The sequence below is a fragment of the Prionailurus viverrinus genome, chromosome A2 (genome assembly GCF_022837055.1).
Source record: "Prionailurus viverrinus isolate Anna chromosome A2, UM_Priviv_1.0, whole genome shotgun sequence".
Lineage (NCBI taxonomy): Eukaryota > Metazoa > Chordata > Mammalia > Carnivora > Felidae > Prionailurus > Prionailurus viverrinus.
The window spans coordinates 50,876,786-50,895,025 of record NC_062562.1 but is presented as its reverse complement, the minus strand read 5'-3'; the positions used below and the strand labels follow the sequence as shown (position 1 = coordinate 50,895,025).

Below are 18,240 nucleotides of genomic sequence, written 5' to 3'. Positions count from 1 at the left end.
TTCTGTGTTGACTTGGGACAATCAGCCTACATGATTTTTACATAGAATGACTGAAATTTAAATAAATAAACAATAATCTACCCTGGAAATTTCTCCATGGCATTAAAGATTTTACATCATATTAACGACCACATGTATTCCTTGTGTAAATTTCTCTTAATGTTACTGAACCCGATGGTGGACATTGAGTACATCAGGAGCTGTCCAAAGAGGGACCAGGGGCATTCTGACAGTGTCTATCAAGACCTGAAAATGTGCAGACTCCTAGATCTAACCATACCTCACGTAGGAGATTATCCAACAGGCACACTAGTGCTTGTGCTCCAAGATGTCTACCCAAGAATGGCCCCTGCCTTATTATTCCTGCCAGCAAGAGGCTAGAAACAATCTACATCTCCAACCTCAGGACTGGATAAATTAAAAGTATAGGCTGAGTGCATGCTTCAATTCTCAACAGCAGATACAAGAAATGAAATGGTTCTGTAGAAATTTACATGGAAAATGTGCCAGCACATATTCCACCGTGAAGAGAAGAAAGGCAAGTTACAGAACAGTATGTACAGTATGATCTCATTTCTATTTAAAACGTATATGTGACTGTGCATTGAAAAAGATCTGAAGGATAAACAGCAAGCTGTAAGTAGGATTTACCTCTAGGTATGTATGTATGTATGTATGTATGTATGTGTGTGTGTGTATATATATATATATATATATATATATATCCATATCCCTATAAGGATATAGGTATACAGGTATAAAGACAGTGAGCTCCACGAGGTGTGCAAACCAGGATTGGCTGTCCCTTATTCAGGGATGCTGCGGAAGGGAACCTCGGTTCCCCTCTTAGCCCTGAGAATCTCCGAGAGAGGGGAGGTCAGGACGGGGAGCAGAATCCACCCCTAAGGGGAAAGGGTTAAGTGGGGATGGCTTTCCTGTGGGCGGGCTCGGCGATCGGCAGCGCCGGGCTCTGTTAGCCAAGTCTGAGCATCGCGGAGGATGCGGCGCGGGGAGCGGCTGCAGGGACGCGCGCAAGGTGAACGCGGGGGCTGCCAGCTAGGCGCCCAGGTGAGGAGCTGGCCGAGGGAGGGGGCGATGACGGGGCCCAGGCAGGGAGCATGGACTGCAGCCCCCTTTCTGGGCGCGAGCGGCAAGGCCTGCACCAGCGCCCACCCCCACCCGGGACACTGCGGGAAGGCGCGGAGCCAGGGGAGAGGAGCCGGAGGAGGAGAGGTAACCCGAGATGGACCAGGTCCTGGAGGCTGCCCTGCGGCGGCCCTCGCCCTGCCCCCAGGCGGGCCTCTCTCCAGTCCCTAGGGCAGAGAGATACCCCCTACCCTTTACCCCATCCCCCCAAGAATCTGTCCTGTAGCGGGAACCCAGGACTGGGCAGCCTCCTCCGTGCCCATAAATGCCTACATCTCATTTGAATTGCGGGCGGTTGAGCAGATGGCATATGCTTATCACTGAAGGCCTAACTCAACTACCTCCTCTGAAAAGCTTTTGGACCTCCTGTGCAAAATGAGCCATTGCCGGTCTCACAACACCTAGTGTGGCCATTCGCTGGCTGTGTGACCTTGGGTGATTTGTGAAACCTCTCTGAACCTTGGTTTCATCCTCTATGAAATGGTTATACCCACACCTGCTTGTGTTGAGAGGGTTTGGTGAGATGGAGGACAGGCAGCTAATCTTAGCGCAGGAGCCTTACTGGGTAAGTGCTCAACACAGGAGCACTATTATTAACCAGGACATGTGTCAGTGGCTGTTCAGTCCTTCCTCCTCAGCTACCCCCCCCCCCCTCCCCAATCCTGACACTGCAACTGAGGCTTCTCTTTGGGTCCCCAGCACCCAGCTAGAAGCAGAGCAGAGTGAATGCTTGAGAAATTAACAAGACTTTAAGGCAGAGTCTAGTTTGGGGGATCTTTGAACCCCCTGAAATTGTCCACAACTTTGGATGAACCTTGGCATTTTTCTGGAGAGAGCACCTGGAACTTTCATTGGTTTCTCAAGGGGTCTGTGAGCCACCAAAGATGAGGAGCCAGGGAGTCTTCCCAGAGAAGAAAGGAGCAGGGCTTCTGCCCCTAAACACACCCAAGCCTCTCCTCTCTCACAGTTGCTGTGCCCTGGCCCTGCAGTCTCCTGGCCACCTTCCTGCCTCCCTGGCTTAACTAGGGACTCAAGAAGAGGAAACTTGAGGGCGTATCTACCCAGGGCCAGGCATATGCAGGGGGCCTGAGGCAAGAAATAAAGATGCAAAAGCAGCCCTTGAAAAGCCCCAGGCCAGTGGAGGAGACCTGAGATTGCATTATGTGACCTGGATGATAGGAAGGGGTGGAGGTGGTGTCAGGGAAAGAAATGTCTAAGCTGAAACAAGCCACTATTATTATCTTACCTGGATTTCTGCACTGGCCTCTCTCCCCCTTTTCAGTACACTTAATTGGACCTTTTTGCTTCCATGCTTAACATCTGCATTGGCTTCCTGTGATACTTAGAATAAAATCCAGGTGCCTTATTGTGGCTTACAAGGGCCCTTGTGATCTAGCCCCACCTTCTTGATCTTATCTCCCTTCGCTCCTTTCTCCTTCCTTTGCTCTGCTCCAGCCACACTAGCCTTTTCATTTCCTGAATTCACCTCATTCATTCTGCTTCAAGGCCTTTTGCACTTTCTGTTCCCTTTGCCAAATACTTTTCCCTCGTTATCTTCAAATGGCTGGCTCCTTCTCACCAGCATCTAGCTTAGATGTCACCTCTCAGAGGTCTTCCTGCTGTACCCCCTGTGTAAAGTAGCCCCCATCAATCTCTTAACCTGTTTTATTTTCTTCAGCGCTCATCTTATTTAAAATTATTCATTGTCTGCCTCTTACCCTAGAATGCCAGCTCAGTGAGGGCAGGAATCTTGTCAGTCTTTTCACTGCTTTATCCCCAGGGCCTGGCAGATAGTATGTGCTCACATATTTTGTTGAAATAGGTCAGGGGGCTGGTGGAAAGAAAGCTTTCTGGACAAAGGGAAAAGTAAAAGGTCTCTAATGCTTATTAAACTCCTACTATGGGCCTGGCCTATATAATGTGTTTTGTTAGGTAAGTCTTGGAAGAGCTCCTTTGAATTAGGTACTTTTCTTATACCCATTTTACTGATGGGAAAACCATGATTTGCAGAGGTGAAGTGACTCACCCAGGAAATAGCAAAGCTGGGATTCAAACCCAGATCTCTCCTCAAAGGCAGGGACATGTTCCTCTCCCTCTTCACTGCTCTGATATTTGAGCCAAGCCTTCAAGAATAGGGTTTCAGGGGCACCTGGGTGGCTCAGTCAGTTGAGCATCCAACTTTGGTTCAGGTCATGATCTCATGGTTCATGAGTTCAAGCCCCACATCAGGCTCTGTGATGACAGCTCAGCTCTGTGAGTCTTCAGATTCTGTCTCTCTCTCTCTCTCTCTCTCTCTCTCTCTCTGCCCCTCCCCCACTCATGCTCTGTCTCCCTCTCTCTCATAAATAAGTAAACATTTAAAAAAAAAAAAAAGAGGATTTCAGCTAGTGAAGAAGAAGGGAGAGGGCAGTCCAGGCTGAGGGAACAGCAGGAGCAAAGGATTGGGGCATTGGACAGCCCAGTGGTTGTTGAAGGGGATGAGCAGCCTGGTGTAGCCTTGGAAGGCTAAGAGAGAAGCTTATATTATTTCCTGAGGGTGATGGGGAGCCACCAAAGGTTTTGAAGTAGGGCAAGTGGCATGACCAGAGATACATTTTTAAAAGGTCACTCTGGGCAGCATGAAGGGGTTGAACAGGAAGGGGTTGGGGAAAGGGGAGCTCTCTTTCTTTCTTTCTTGCCACCACCCGCCTTGGGACAGCTATGGATGCTCCCAATGCTCACATGTCATCCCCCTTCTCCTTTTTTTAGGCTCATCCAGTGAGGACTGGAAGTTGAGTGTTCTAGGTCCACACATCAGAGTGGACCATGGCCCCCAGCCCATGGGGCCGTGTATGTGGCCCCCTACTGCTGCTGCTGCTGCTCTCCCTGGGGCCTGGCCCTGCTCTGGGCCGGCGCCTTCCCAAGCCACTTGAGGACTCGGAACCACACCTGATCCTAGGAGATGACCCCCAGGGCCCTATGGGCACAGAGCCCCATGCCCTCGACTTCCTCTGGCAGAAGTCCAGAGATGAGAGCCTATGGAACTCCAATGTCCCCCAGGTCCCTGCCAAGGAAGCACCTGAGGCGCTCGCAGATTCTCCCCTTGGCCCAGCCCTGCACGGACCTAAAGCAGCCCATAGGGCTCAGAGAGAAGGACTCCCAGTAACTGATGATCTCCAGATGGCTCGAGGGCCAAGTTCTCATGGCTGGACAGGACCTCCTGACTCACAGGAGCCTATGGAGCAAGAAGCACCAGCACCCCATCCAGTGGGTCTCCCCCATCTCACTTTCATCCCCATAACTCCCAGACTCCAACTCAGGATAGCTACAGTTTCTCCCTCCCCAGGGCCAGAGGAATCTGGAGGCCATATGGGACAACAACCACCTAAAGATGAGGGTCTGGTGGCCGAAGCCAAGATCAGAGTCTCAGAGATATCCCCCTTAGACCACCAGGGCCCTTCCCAGACTCTTGCCCCCAACTTGGGCACTACCAAGACACCAGTGCTGGAAGAACAGGGTGGGGGCGAGGAGGACTTCCAGGAGGCAGCTCAAAGCCCCCTCTTCACCCAACAAGATCCAGCAGCCCCTCATGTTGGTTTGGTATCTCCAGCTGAGGTGGCATCCTCTCAGGAGCCTGGGCCCCAGCCAGACCTGGCATTGGCCAAAAGCCTTCCTCCTACTGAGGAGCTACCACTTGAGCTCCCCAAGAAGGCTGGAGGTGGGGAGACCTGGGAAGTCAGTGTTCCAAGTCCCTCACCCAAAGAGGCTGATCTTTCTGATGTGAGGAGCTCACCAAGACCCCAGCCCTCAGGTCCCCCAGCCACAGAGACTCCTGACGTGCAACCTAAGCCAGGTGGGTATCAAAGTGGAGGTTTCCCAGTAGGGCTGGGAGGGGACGGTGTTCCAGCATAGCTGGATGCCCCAGTTTCTATGTGACCTCTGGTCTCTCTGGGTCCCATTTTCCTCATTCTGGCAAATGAGTGTGATTGTGCCCTCTTTGGGGGGACTAGACTTTGGGGACCACTGCATGGTCAGGCAGTGATAACTGCTTTTGTTATTTCAGAGATAGCAGCAATGAATGGAGCAGACCCCATCTCCCCCCAGCGGGTGAGAGGCGCACTGGAGACCCCAGGTACCCCCAAGTCCCTCATCCCTGGCCCCTTGGACCCTGGCCCAACTACAAATCGAACAGAGAGCCCTGTGGGGGCCCTGCAGCCAGGTGAGGGGATGACTAGGGGTTTGGGGGAGAGTGGGTACTCTGTCTAATAATTAAAAACCGAGGTACATGGGGGGGAGTGAATGGGAACAAACACTTCCTTAAAGGAACTGGCCAGGACTTCCTTCAAAAACTTAACGATAATAAACTAATGCTGGGACAAGTCATTTGCCCTTTGGGGATAGAATATTTGTAAATGTAACTTGGATATATTTAGTGCAGTGTCTCCAACTCCCACAAATCACTGGAGGAGCTTTTAAAAAACCCCAATACCCAGGCCCCATCCCAAGGAATTCTGATTCAGTTCGTCTCCAGGTGATTCTAATATGCAGCCAATGTTGAGAACTGCTGGTATATTATTAATAAAAGTGATAGGTCATGTCGTTTAACATTACTGGGTGTTGGGCACTATGCTAAACATTTAATCTTCCCCACAATCCAATGAGGTAGGTGCTATTACCATCCCCATTTCACAGATGTGCTTAGAAAAGTGAAATAACTTGCCCACCACACTAGAGAATGTGGGAAATCAAAAGCACTTTTCAAAGGGTTATTCTGATATTGTTATTATTGCAGATGAAGCCGAGGAGTGGCCGGGGCGCCCCCAAAGCCATCCCCCAGCACCCCCAGTCCAGGCCCCCTCGACGTCACGCCGGGGCCTCATTCGGGTCACTACGCAGCGCGCCCTGGGCCAGCCACCCCCTCCGGAGCCCTCAGCCAGCTCCATGGCATCAGCCCCAGCCACCAGCCCCCCGGCCAATGCCACCGCCCCTCCCCTGCGCTGGGGTCCCCTGCGGCGGGTGCTGAGCTTTTCCTGGGAGCTGCACGTCTATGGGGTGGGGGTGCTCTTCCTGTTGCCCGCGTTGTTGGCACTGGCCTCACTGGCAGCTGCCCCTGCGGGGCCTCGGCTGGCTCTGGTGGCAGCGGTGCTGGTGCTCATAGCGTCGGGGCTTCGATCTGCCTACATGCTCGCGGACCCATACGGCTCTCAGGCACGGCTGGGCTTACGCACCGGCCTGGTGCTCTACAACCTGCCCTTCCCCTTGCTGCTCACTGCGCTGGCGGCCCTGACCCTACTCGGGCTGGGCGCGGGGCTGCCACAGCAGCTGCAAAACCCGCTCCTGCTGGGAGCGTTGGCGTTGGCGCACGGCGTGGGGTTGCTGACTACTGACCTGTTGTCAGTGAGGCCTGCGTTCAACCTCCTGGCTCAGGGCTTGTCTTGTGCCTGGGGCGCGGCCGTGGCTCTGGGCACACTCTGTCTGTGCCGTCGCCGCCTGCTGGACGGGCCGCGGGGCTGGGATGCCAGCCCGGGCCCGCGGCTGCTGGCCGTGGCCGGCGCGCTGGGGCTGCTGGCCAGTGGCTTGCAACTGGCAGCGGCGCTCTGGCTATACCCGGGCCCAGGTCGCGTGGGTCGCTTTTCATGGGCCTGGTGGGGCGTCCACTTCTGGCTGCGCCTGCTGGAGCTGACATGGGCCCTCACCCTTGCGCTAGCCGCTGTAGCCGCCGCGCGGCCCAGGCCGCCCACAGAGCACGCTTGCTGGGCTAAGTTGCTGCGCCTGGCGTGCCCCACGCCCTCGGGCAAGAGCGAGGTGCCTGAGCGACCAAACAACTGCTATGCGGGGCCTAGTGGCGTGGGTGCAGGCAGCTTGGACATAAGCAAGAGCCTCATCCGCAACCCAGCAGAGGGTGGGCCGCCTGCCACGCCCAGTTCAGGCGCCTGGGGGTCGGCTGCGTCGTTGGGCCGCGGTCCCCAGGGTGGCCCTGGACTGTCCCGCAGCAGCGTGGGGCCGGCGCCGTCAATGAGCGAGCTGGACCTGCGGCCGCCATCACCCATCAACTTGAGCCGCAGCATCGACGCCGCGCTCTTCCGAGAGCACTTGGTGCGAGACAGCGTTTTCCGGCGCTGTGGCCTGCGCGGTCTGTCCTCCCCGCCGCCCGGGGGCGCGCTGCGGCCGCGCCGGGGCAGCCACCCCGACGCCGAGCTCGAGGGCGCAGGCTCTTCGCTCCTGAGGGGCCGCTGCCGGTCTCTCAGCGACGTGCGCGTGCGCGGCCCGGTCCCACCACATGTCGCGGATGAACCTGACGGGGCGGTTTCTGGCAGCTCCATGGACAGCTTCTCCCGGGGCTCGCTCAAGATCAGCTGGAACCCGTGGCGTCATGGGCTGTCGTCTGTGGACAGTCTGCCCCTGGATGAGCTGCCCAGCACGGTGCAGCTACTGCCTGCCCCAGCCCCTGCTCCTGCCCCCACCCCCTCCCGGTCTGGAGAACCTCAGAGTGAGGTCCAGCCTCGCCGCAAGCCCGGGGACTCCCGCAGCGCCTCCAGTGACACCATCGAGCTCTGAGGGGTCCAGGGATGCAGGACCGGGGCCCTACCCTCGATGGCCATATGGCTTGGCCGACTGGGACAACTGAACATTTGAAAAACTGGCATTCCTGGGTTTCCATCTAACTACAGCCCCTGGCAAGATTGGGGCATGAACCTAACTGCCCCCCTTTTTTGTTTTTTAAATATCTATTTTTTTCAGTGGGTATTTTGCACAGAGGCTGTGACTTATGCGGAATACAGGGTGGACATGCATGGATTTGGGTGTGGGATATGGGGTCCAGGTACCCCCAAACACCCCTCCAGACTCCGTAGTGTGGAGATGAGGTTTGCTTGCCCAGACTGACTGTCCTCTTTGTGCCAAAGAAATAAACCCTTAGGACTTGGCTCATGCCTCCCTCTGGCCATGCCAGGATCCCGTTCAGAGAAGAGGTAGCAGTCCCCACCTCCCACCCCCAGCAATCCCAAGTCCCCTATATGTTGGGGAGGGGAGGACCCAGAAAGGAAATGTACCCCACTGTGGGAAGCCATAAGAATAACGGCTACAGAACATCTATCTGTTGTACACGGTTTTCAGCTCTTCGTATTTATCATCTTCCTTAATTCTATTAAGCCTGAGTGGAAAGCATTATCATGCCCATTTTATAGATGGGAAGAGTGAAGATCAGAGACAAAAGCAATTTGTCCAGGGTCCTTTGGCAAATGATAGCTGGCAATGAACCCAGGAACCTCCATTCCAAAGCCTGGTTCCTCCATCCCCTTCTCCTAACACTACTTCAGGGCCAAGCCGCTCTGTCCTCCTTATACTGCTCTTCCATCATGGTAGCCCTCAATTTCCCAGGGTTTTAGAAAATTTCCCCAAGGGTGGGGTGGGGGGGGGGTGCTCGCAGTAGCTCAGGCCAACCCATAGGGAGTAGGAGGCAGGTAGTGAGACTGAAGTTTCTCCATTTTCCAAGACCTTTATTTCCTGAGATGAATAAATAATCAGCGGCTGAGGGGCAGGGGTACAGAACAGGAGCTGGCAGCATGCAGCTGGCAGGAGGAGGCTATGATGGGCCCACCCCTGGAGGGAATCCCCCCTCATCCTGGACAGGGGCCAAAGCCCACTAGCAGCCACCACAAGGAGATACTTTTTTAAAAATTCACACACATTGTGAAGCCTACCCAGTTCCCCCAGGCCAAGATCTCATGGCATCCATATTTAGGGCTACTTTTTCACCCCAAGGGTTTCACCTGCCTAGGTGTGAGGTGTGGTATTTACCCCGCTCAAAAATAAAGCAAGCTGCCTCAAGTGTCCAGGCAGGAAAGACACCTGACTTCTGGGGGCAGCCTGGATAGGAGGAGATCCTGCAAATGTGGCAAGGATTATCTGCCCTTGATGAAGCCCTCCAGCACACGGTCGCTGCGCTCTGACAACCAGTAGCCAGTCATGGCCGCCACAGCCCCAATGAAGATGGCGGTAAACACCAAGTCACCCTTGGCAGCTAGTGTGGCCAGTGCACAGATGATGACACCGAAGAACATCTGCTGCAGCACCACCAGCTCATCCTCTGTCATCTCCGAGAAGAAGCCTGCTGACTCTGTGAGGAACAAGAGAAGCACCTGTCACTCCCCCGCTGTTCCTGGAGCTTCCCACGTACCTCATCATTGTGCCACATGGTTGCCCAGCAAGCCGGCACATGATGTCATTTACTGCTGAGAACAACTCCAATGGGCAGTTATTGTCCCTGTCTCAATAAATGGGAAACTGAGGTTCAGAGCGGTGAAGAGGTTTGCCCAAGATCATGTGGTGGACAAGTCTGGAGACAGCCTGTGTACCAGCCCGGCTCCAGAGCCAGACTGCATGGATTTGACTCGCAGCTCTGCAACCTGCTTGTCATGTGGTCCTGGGCAAGTTATTTCATCTGTCGGCATCCTAGTTTCCACCCTGTAAAGTGAGGATGAGAATAATACGAACAGCACTGGACCTATTGTAGAAGCGAAATAACTTAATACATGCAACAGGCTTGGAACAGTGTCAACACATGGTAAGAGCTGTGAAGTAGTCACCATCGTCATCATTGTGGTTGTCCTTCATCTCAGAACAACAGCCTGCAACAGCTGTCAGCAGCCCAGGGTAAGGACTGGCCCCAATGGACAGATAAGAAGGGAGGTAGGGGGGATTTGACACCAAGTGCCATATTCTTTCTGCCTTGGGAGGTGTGAGGCCGCTAAAAGTCAGCCTGGGGATCAGATGTAGGGTTTGGGTCTCAGTGCAGCCTTATGGGGGATGGGTGGCAGTGGGGATGGGGCAGGGCCTATGGCTGCCTGGAGAAGGGGCTTGCCTGCCCTCCCCCTGGATGAGGACCTCCCTTCCTCAGGTTTCTGGGGGTCACTACAGGGCTCACCTGGGATCTGCTCCTTCACACAGACGCCCTCCATCTGTTTGTAGCCCTCGGCACAGACACAGCGATAACTGCCCTCGGTGTTCTCGCACTGCTCGTTCTCTCCTGGACACACCTCTGTCTCACATTCGTCCACATCTTGAGGGAGGGTGAGGCGGGGTCAGACCCCCACTGCCAGGGTCCCACATATGGCAGCCCTGACTCCATCTCATTCATATCCGGACACCCCTTTGCCCTTGCCCAAACAACATTCCACCCTTCCTTCCCCTGCCCTGTCCACATTCCAGCTCTTCTCAATTTGTGGTGGGCAAGGCACTTCACGGTGTCTGTGCCCCACTGGCAGGAGACTCACCGAGACACTTGGAGCCCACCTGCTGGTAGCCAGGGCTGCATTTCTTACAGCGGCCTGGCCCTGCCCCCATGCAGCCCAGGCAGGCCTTGGCACAGTCTGGAGAAGGGACAGAGGAGAAGAGGGTGAGAGCTGCCCTTAGGCTGGAGGCGGATTGTGGAGGGGGGGACGCCTTGCTCCAGAAGAAGTCTGGGAGGGGGGGGGTTTCTGGTGCCTGAGAAGGCAGAAACTTGGGGGAAAGGGCATGGAGCAGCCCCTTCTACCCTTCCCACACTCCTTCCTTACAGAATCAGCACTTACCTCGGCACTCATAGGAGCCCTCTGTGTTCACACAGAACTGGTTGGATCCACAGCTGGCTCGTTCCGTGCCACACTCATCGATGTCTGCAGGGAAACAGGCAGGATACGGATTTCAATCCCTATCGCACTAACAGGGAAGCTGAGGCCAAGGTTGTTGGGGAAGGGACCTGCTCAGACTCAAATAGCTTGGCAGAGACTGCCGGCTGTGTGCCAACACGAAGGCAGAGGTGCAGTAGGACTTCGGGCCGCCCAACTAAAGATGACATTTTCCAATCTGCCTTGCAGCTAAGTGTGGCCTAATGATTGAGTTCTGGCCAACAGGATGTAAACAGAAATGATGTGCTCCACTTTTAGCTTGGCCTTAAAACAACAGAAGTGGACTCTTCCATGCATTTTCTTCCCTTTCTCACTTCCTGAGTGTTGGTCATGGAACATGGAGGTACCTCAAGCAACAAAAACATCCCAAGGGGATGACCACACTGTAAGACAGAAAGTATCTGGGTCCTTGAATGCTTGTAACAGGTGGAACTTCCTTGCCAGCCTGGACCACTTGTTTTAAGACTGTGGTATAAGATAAAAATAAACCTCTATATTCTTTAAGTCATAGTCTTTGGTGACCTTTCTGTTGTAGCAGCTTAGCCTTTACCCTCGTTTATATAAATAGCTACACAGAGACCAAAACTGAGTCTTGAACCCAGGCTTCCTGACCCCAGGTTAAGTATCTTCATTTCCCTGGCTAACTCTTCCTCAATTTTCAAGACTTGGCCTAAGGGATACCACCTGCAAGAAGCCTTTCCTGATTCCCCACCTCTACAGAGCCGGATCAGGGGCATCTCCAACTGTACAAAGATCGGTCTGTACTCTAGGTTACTTTTCTGCTTTCCCGAACAGGTTGAGATCACCATGAAGTTGGGAACTGTGGTGGTCTAGCCCAGAGATGTGTGTGCTGATGGGGACCAAGTCCAGGCTGCTGCTTTCCTCCCCAGACCTAGGGCTAGGGCCTCACTCACCTACACACTTGAGGTGATGCAGTGCCCAGCCCTTCTTGCACTGTAAACAGTTGGATTCCTCAGGTCCCGAGCAGCGGGCACAGGGGCCAAAACAAGCTGGGTGAGAAGGGGGAAGTGTGAGGGTAGGCAGGCAGGTAACCCATCTGCCCTTGCCCAGCCCTGTGCCTCTTGGCTACCTACCCGAACATACCAGATGGCTGGCGTTGCGCTCTGCCTCAAAGTAGCCGAGGCCACATTGGCCACAAGCCTCGCCCCCATAGCCGGCCTGGCAGTCACAGTGCCCGCTGCCCCCTCGAGTCCCTTCCCCTTCACACCGCCCGTAGCCACCGCAGGGCTTTTCTGCGCCCCCAGGACAGGCTGTGGGCAGATACCAAACCGGGTGAGATCATAAACACAATGGTGAATACAGAGATTATTTCCCCATACCATTAAATATTTTTGGAGAGCAAACTCAATTTTAATGGCAACATAATATTTCATCATAAACTATATGAAATTTACTTAACCAATACCCCGCTGTGGAACAGGTTATTTATAAATCTTTTCTCTTATAAAAACTGAATTATCATCTTAGTCACTCTCCCTTTGTTGTTGTTGTTGTTTTTTGTTTTATCTATTTTTTATTCTTTGTGTCACTTAGTCTTTTATCTGAATCTTCCAGACTTTTCTAAAAGGGGCTGGTAGTAGGTTTAGCTCCTCCCTCAGGACTGTATGATGACAATGGGGGCTTCAAAGCAGCACCCGCCTGTCCCTAGGAAGATTGCCTTAGTCCAGGGGATGGGGCCTGGTCTGATCCATGCATGGGAAATGGGGGGTGGGTGGGGCCATTTCTCACATACATGAAAAAAACCATAGTCCCATCTGACTCAGTCTAGCCCACTTATCTTTTTTCAGAGCCGTTCCCCACTGATTTGCTCATCTCAACAGCTCTCAAAGGCAGATGAGAACGAACGTCCAGAGAAGTTATGAGGGCAACCTGAGCTCACACAGCCAGCTATGCGGTAGAGTCAGGACTGGATCCCTGACCTTGGCAGTCCCCTCATCCCCCAAGAGGAGCTTGAAAAACTCACGGAGGCAGGAGGGCCCGAAGGTGCCAGAGGGGCAGCAGAGCTTCAGGGAATCTGAGCAGAGCCACTGGAAGAGGTCTGGGGCTTCCTGCTGCCTGAGGGGGTTAGCGGGTGGGGATGATAGTGAGGGGGGCTGAGACAGTGTCAGAGGTGCTATCCACCCCCCACCCTCCCAAAGAACCTGTGATACAACCCTTCTTGGATATAAGACCCATAACACTACCCAACCAACACCCTCTCCCCATTTGGCAGAGGGGTAAATTGAAGCTCAGACTGAGAACTTGGGTACCCCCCCCCCAAGTCCTTAGCAGACCTAGGTTTGGAAAAAGGAGTCAAACCAGGACACAGGCCCCAGCATGCACCCCCCTCTTTTACCACCAGGTCCTGCCTATGGCTCCCTCCCTGGGAAGCCCCCCAGTAACTCACTTGTGAAACCACCAGCTCTCCACCAGCTCCTCACTCAGCTCTAGCAGGCGGTGGCACTCAAAGTCCGATTTGCTGCACACACTCTCGAGCACCTCTACCAGGCGGGTCTCACTGACCGGACAGGGCAGGGATCGTTTAAATATGTTCTACTCCATCCACCACCCTCCTTAAGGTCTCCTCTCCCCCCACCCTCATGCCATGACAATGTCAAAGGAAAGGCCGTAGGGCATAATGGAAGGGGTACTGATTAGCGAGTCAGACAGACCTGGGTTTGAATTTAGTTGAGTGACCTTGGGCAAGTCACTTAACCTCTCCTGAACCTCTCTTTTCTCATCTGAAAAATGGAAACAATACCTGCCCTGCACGTTTGTTGTAAAATATCTCAGTTCCTGCATTTTCACAATGGAAGATAATACCCTTGCTGCGTATATGTGATTAAAAATACATCATGTAACAAGTGTTGGCAGCATGTGGAGAAATTGGAACCCTCCTACATTGAAGGTGAATGGTGAAGGTGAATGGAATGAAAGATGGTGTAGCCACTGTGGAAAACAGTTTGGCACTTCCTCAATAAGTTTAACATGCAATTACCATATGAATCAGTAATTCCACTCTTGGTTATATACCCAAAAGAATGTTTGTTCAAGCAAACACTTGTACACAAATGTTTGTAGCAATACTATACACAGCAGCCAAAAGGTAGAAACAACTTGGGGCGCCTGGCTGGCTCAGTCAGTTAAGCGTCTGACTTCAGCTCAGATCATGATCTCACGGTTCGTGGGTTCAAGCCCCGTGTCAGGTTCTATGCTGACAGCTCAGAGCCTGGAGCCTACTTTGGATTCTGTGTCTCCCTCTCTCTTGCTCGTCCCCAGCTCGTGCTCTGTCTCTGTCTCTCTCTCAAAAATAAACATTAAAAAAAAAAAAAAGGTAGAAACAACCCAAATATTCATTAACTGAAGAATGGATAAACAAAATGTAGTATCCATACAATGAAATTTTATTAAGCTTTAAAAAGGGGTGCTTGGATGGCTCAATTGGTTAAGTGTCTGAGTCTTGATTTCGGCTCAGGTCATGATCTCATGGTTCATAAGTTTGAGCCCCACACTGGGTTCTGCACTAACATTGTGGAGTCTGCTTGTGATTCTCTCTCTCTGCCCCTCCCCAGCTTGCTCTCTCTCTCTCTCTCTCTCTCTCTCAAAAATAAGTAAATAACTTTAAAACATCATGATAAGTGAAAGAAGCCATACATAAATGGGTTCCAATGGAATCAGCAATCCAATGGACACAGACAGCAGAGTAATGGTTGCCAGGGGCTGGGGGAAGGGGAGAACAGGGAGTGATTGCTTAATAGGTACAGAGTTCCTTTCTGGAGTGATAAAAGTGGCCTGGAACTCGAGAGTGGTAAAGACTGCAAAACACTATAAATGTACAAAATGTCTCTAGTGGTAAATTTTATGTTATATATACTTTACTGTAATAAAAAAATTTTTTTAAATATGTATACACACACACATATATTATGTATATATATATTATGTATTTTTTTTTTTTTTCAACGTTTTATTTTTATTTTTGGGACAGAGAGAGACAGAGCATGAACAGGGGAGGGGCAGAGAAAGAGGGAGACACAGAATCGGAAACAGGCTCCAGGCTCTGAGCCATCAGCCCAGAGCCCGACGCGGGGCTCGAACTCACAGACCGCGAGATCGTGACCTGGCTGAAGTCGGACGCTTAACCGACTGCGCCACCCAGGCGCCCCATATATTATGTATTTAAAGGGTCTGGCATGTGCCTGGCATATAGGAGGAGACGACTTAAAAAACAAAACACAAACAAACAAAAAACAGGAGCCACTATACAGCCAAAAGTGCTCTTCAGGTTATCTTGCCCAATCTCATTCCTAAATGAGGAAACTGAGGCCCCTGAAGATAAAGGAAAATGACCAATGTTACATGATAACAAAACCTTTTGTTTCTAGTGGGCATCACCGTTTAATCCTTACCACAATCCTATGAGACAGTCAAAGCAAGTATTAACATCCCCATTTTACAGATGAGGAAACTGAGGCTCACAGAGGTTAAGTGACCTTCCCTAGGATACACAGGGTCACAACTGACATCCAAGTCTGTCTAACTCCAAGTCTTTGCTGATTTCTTCTCTTCAACTTGACTTTTTTTTGTTTATGTATTTATTTTGAGAGAGGGAGAACAAGTGCACATGAGTGGAGGAGGAGCAGAGAGAGAGAGGAGAGAGAATCCCAAGCAGGCTCTGTGCTGGTAGCACAGAGCCTGACACGGGGCTTGATCTCACCATGAGATCATGACCTGAGCTGAAACCAAGAGTTGGATGTTTAACCGACTAAGCCACCCAGGTGCCCCTCAACTTGACTTTGAAAAGTGGGAAGGCCTAGGACTCAGGCCTTTCATTCATTATAGTCTCAACTCATTCCATGGTTTTATAATACTGACTATATGCTGATGACTCCCAAATTCGTATTTCTAACTCCTACATTTCCCCTGATTTCCCCACAGCTAAATCTAACTCTACTTGGCTGTTTAACAGACCTCCCAGCCCAATATGTTCAAAGAGAACACCTGATTCCACCCCTCCTCTAAATCTGGTCCTGCCTCAGTTTTACCTATACCGTAGAACAGCCGCACTATTCACCCAGTTGCTCAGTCCCAAAACCTAAGGACTTTTTATTCTACTTTTTCTCTCATACCTCATAATGATTCCATCATCAAACCCTATCAGTCCATCTGCAAAATATACCCAGAATCTGACCCGTTCTCACCATGTCCACCACTAGATTCCACACTAGCTCATGCTGCTGTCACACTTAAGACCAGCTTCCCAAATGTTCTCCCTGCTTTCTCCACTCTGGTCCCTACAGTCTTTTTGCTACATCACAGTGAGTGATCTTTTAAAGGTATAAATAAGATCTTTTAAAGGTATAAATAAATAAGTCTACCACTAGATTCCACACTAGCTCATGCTGCTGTCACACTTAAGACCAGCCTCCCAAATGTTCTCCCTGCTTTCTCCACTCTGGTCCCTACAGTCTTTTTGCTACATCACAGTGAGTGATATTTTAAAGGTATAAATAAGACCACATCACTTCCCTGCTCCAAACCTTCCAATGGCTTACCATTACACTCAGAATAAAATCTAACTCCGTTCTGTGACCTTCAAGGCCCTCTGGCTTCATGTTGTACCATTCTCTCTTCTGCTCACTCCCCCCCAGCATCTTCTCAAATACATCAAGCTCAGTCCCATTCTGTCTAAATCCCTTCCCCGACTGTCACATAGCTTGCTTCTTTACTTCAGGTTTCTGTTTAAAATTTTTTTAACGTTTATTTATTTTTTTGAGACAGGGAGAGACAGCATGAACGGGGTAGGGTCAGAGAGAGAGGGAGACACAGAATCTGAAACAGGCTCCAGGCTCTGAGCTGTCAGCACAGACCCTGACGCGGGGCTCGAATTCACGGACCGCGAGATCATGACCTGAGCTGAAGTCGGATGCTTAACCGTCTGAGCCACCCAAGCGCCCCCTTCAGGTTTCTGTTTAAATGTCACACCTTGAACATCACACCTCCCACCATTCTGTAGTCTATTCTTTCCCTGATATGACATTATCTATTTACTTATTCACTGTCTCCTCTACTAGAATGTAAGCTCCTTAACAATGGGTTTTTGCATGCCTTATCTACTGCTGTACTATAGATGTTCAGTGATATTTGTTGAATAAGGACTCCCCAAGAGTCTCCAGGCCCCCACCAGTAGAGCAGAGATTGGGAGGTGAGGTGTACAAACCCACCTCTCCAGCCCCTTACCTGTCTTTGTATTTGGACAACTTCTCTTCCTCCCAGGCAGTATTTCCACCTCCGAAGTTGTCCCGGATTGTTCTCTCCAGGCCCTGGAAATGGAGAACATTAGCAATGGCTAAGTACAGTGCCTGACACATTCTAGCACTTTGGTATTTCACTCACCAGGGAACTGAGGCAGAGAGGCAAACTGCCCAAGGCTATATACAACTAGTAAGCAACCAAGCTAGTACCTGACTCATGCAGACTTGCATCCCAGAACTCCTCTCGACCCCTGTGCTATAATGGTTAGGCCGCCCCCCAGAGGCTGCTCATGCACCCACCTTGTTGAAGCTGTCGACCAGTCCACGGCAGGTATGACATGGATGGAGCTCAGTTGGGGGAGAGGACTGGGGAGACGGAGAGGGCTGGAGCCAGACGGGGCCTGGGAGGCTAAGGAAGAGACTTAGGCCCCAGAGCAGAGGTGGGACCAGGCCTCTGGGGGGCAGTGAGGCCATCTCTGACCCAGGCTGGGAACCTGTAGATAGAGGGAATGGGGATGACTCACTGGAGGAGCCAGGTGAGAAAGAAAAGGGTTGGCTCTGAGGTGCCGCGGGTCTGGGAGCCCAGATGTGTGTTATTATAAGAAAAAGAGGCTAGACTCGGGGGTTCGGCTGGGGGAGGGGAGGTGGTGAGGAAGGAGCCTTTTCTGCAATTCCAAGACGGTAATAAGTTATCCTTGTCACGGTGGGAGAGGTGGCCTGAGTCCTTAGCAAAGGAGAAGTCAACTCATTGTTTTCAGGCCTGAATATGGGTTCTTAGGCCAGGATCAGCAGAATTAGGGAGAATGGGTCAGAGTCCAAGTAATAGGAGAGTAGAGGCCGGATGGGCGGTCTTGGGGGGAGGAGTCCGGAACGGAACCCGGGTCTTGTGGGGAGGAGCCCGGATCCGGATATGAAGAAAGGGGGTCAGGTTAGCGGCCCGCAGGCTGCAAAGACGCGGCCCACTAGTCGACAGGGGACGATCCAGATCCGCATAGGCTGCGGGGGAGGAAGAGATGACCCACCCAGCCCGCCGGCGCCGACGGCTGAGTCTCCCCAACGCCACCGCAGCCGCTGGCTGCGTAAGACGTGCAGCATCCGCCAGCTCCGCAGCCTGGGGGGCGGGGCCTACCCACAGCCAATGGTGGCGGCCCATGTGCCATTGCGTCATCCCACGTCAGCCAACCGGAGGCGGC

General features: G+C 52.2%; 2 protein-coding genes across 4 annotated transcripts; one reads left to right on the top strand and one right to left on the bottom strand.

Annotated features, from left to right (window-relative positions):
* Nucleotides 1–1,004: 1,004 nt before the first annotated feature.
* Nucleotides 1,005–7,785, top strand: PRRT3 (proline rich transmembrane protein 3). Its single transcript, XM_047839104.1, has 4 exons — nt 1,005–1,068; nt 3,895–4,978; nt 5,189–5,344; nt 5,918–7,785. The coding sequence occupies exons 2-4, from the start codon at nt 3,952–3,954 to the stop codon at nt 7,681–7,683; spliced, it is 2,949 nt and encodes a 982-aa protein (XP_047695060.1). The 5' UTR covers nt 1,005–1,068; nt 3,895–3,951; the 3' UTR covers nt 7,684–7,785.
* An 818-nt stretch (nt 7,786–8,603) lies between these two features.
* On the bottom strand, nt 8,604–18,198 carry CRELD1 (cysteine rich with EGF like domains 1). Of its 3 annotated transcripts, none has more exons than XM_047839175.1 (11): nt 18,070–18,198; nt 17,348–17,541; nt 17,034–17,116; nt 13,201–13,311; nt 12,778–12,869; nt 11,888–12,064; nt 11,708–11,803; nt 10,698–10,781; nt 10,401–10,496; nt 10,052–10,186; nt 8,604–9,244 (listed from the first exon to the last, which is right to left on the bottom strand). In XM_047839175.1, exons 1-11 carry the CDS (start codon nt 18,140–18,142, stop codon nt 9,030–9,032), a joined length of 1,356 nt encoding a protein of 451 aa, XP_047695131.1. In that variant the 5' UTR covers nt 18,143–18,198; the 3' UTR covers nt 8,604–9,029. The 3 variants fall into 3 exon arrangements, with proteins under 3 accessions (XP_047695131.1, XP_047695140.1, XP_047695149.1); XM_047839193.1 differs by having other exon boundaries at nt 9,104–9,591; XM_047839184.1 differs by lacking the exon at nt 11,888–12,064.
* Between the last annotated feature and the right edge of the window lie 42 nt (nt 18,199–18,240).

Bases quoted from the DNA above. Each gene is read 5' to 3' on its own strand.
- PRRT3 (XM_047839104.1), top strand. From the start codon at position 3,952: ATGGCCCCCAGCCCATGGGGCCGTGTATGTGGCCCCCTACTGCTGCTG. The intron at 4,979-5,188 runs GTGGGTATCAAA...TTGTTATTTCAG, and splicing joins TGACGTGCAACCTAAGCCAG to AGATAGCAGCAATGAATGGA. The intron at 5,345-5,917 runs GTGAGGGGATGA...TTATTATTGCAG, and splicing joins TGTGGGGGCCCTGCAGCCAG to ATGAAGCCGAGGAGTGGCCG.
- CRELD1 (XM_047839175.1), bottom strand. From the start codon at position 18,142: ATGCTGCACGTCTTACGCAGCCAGCGGCTGCGGTGGCGTTGGGGAGAC. The intron at 10,187-10,400 runs GTGAGTCTCCTG...CCCTCCCTCAAG, and splicing joins GGTGGGCTCCAAGTGTCTCG to ATGTGGACGAATGTGAGACA. The intron at 9,245-10,051 runs GTGAGCCCTGTA...TGTTCCTCACAG, and splicing joins TGTGAAGGAGCAGATCCCAG to AGTCAGCAGGCTTCTTCTCG.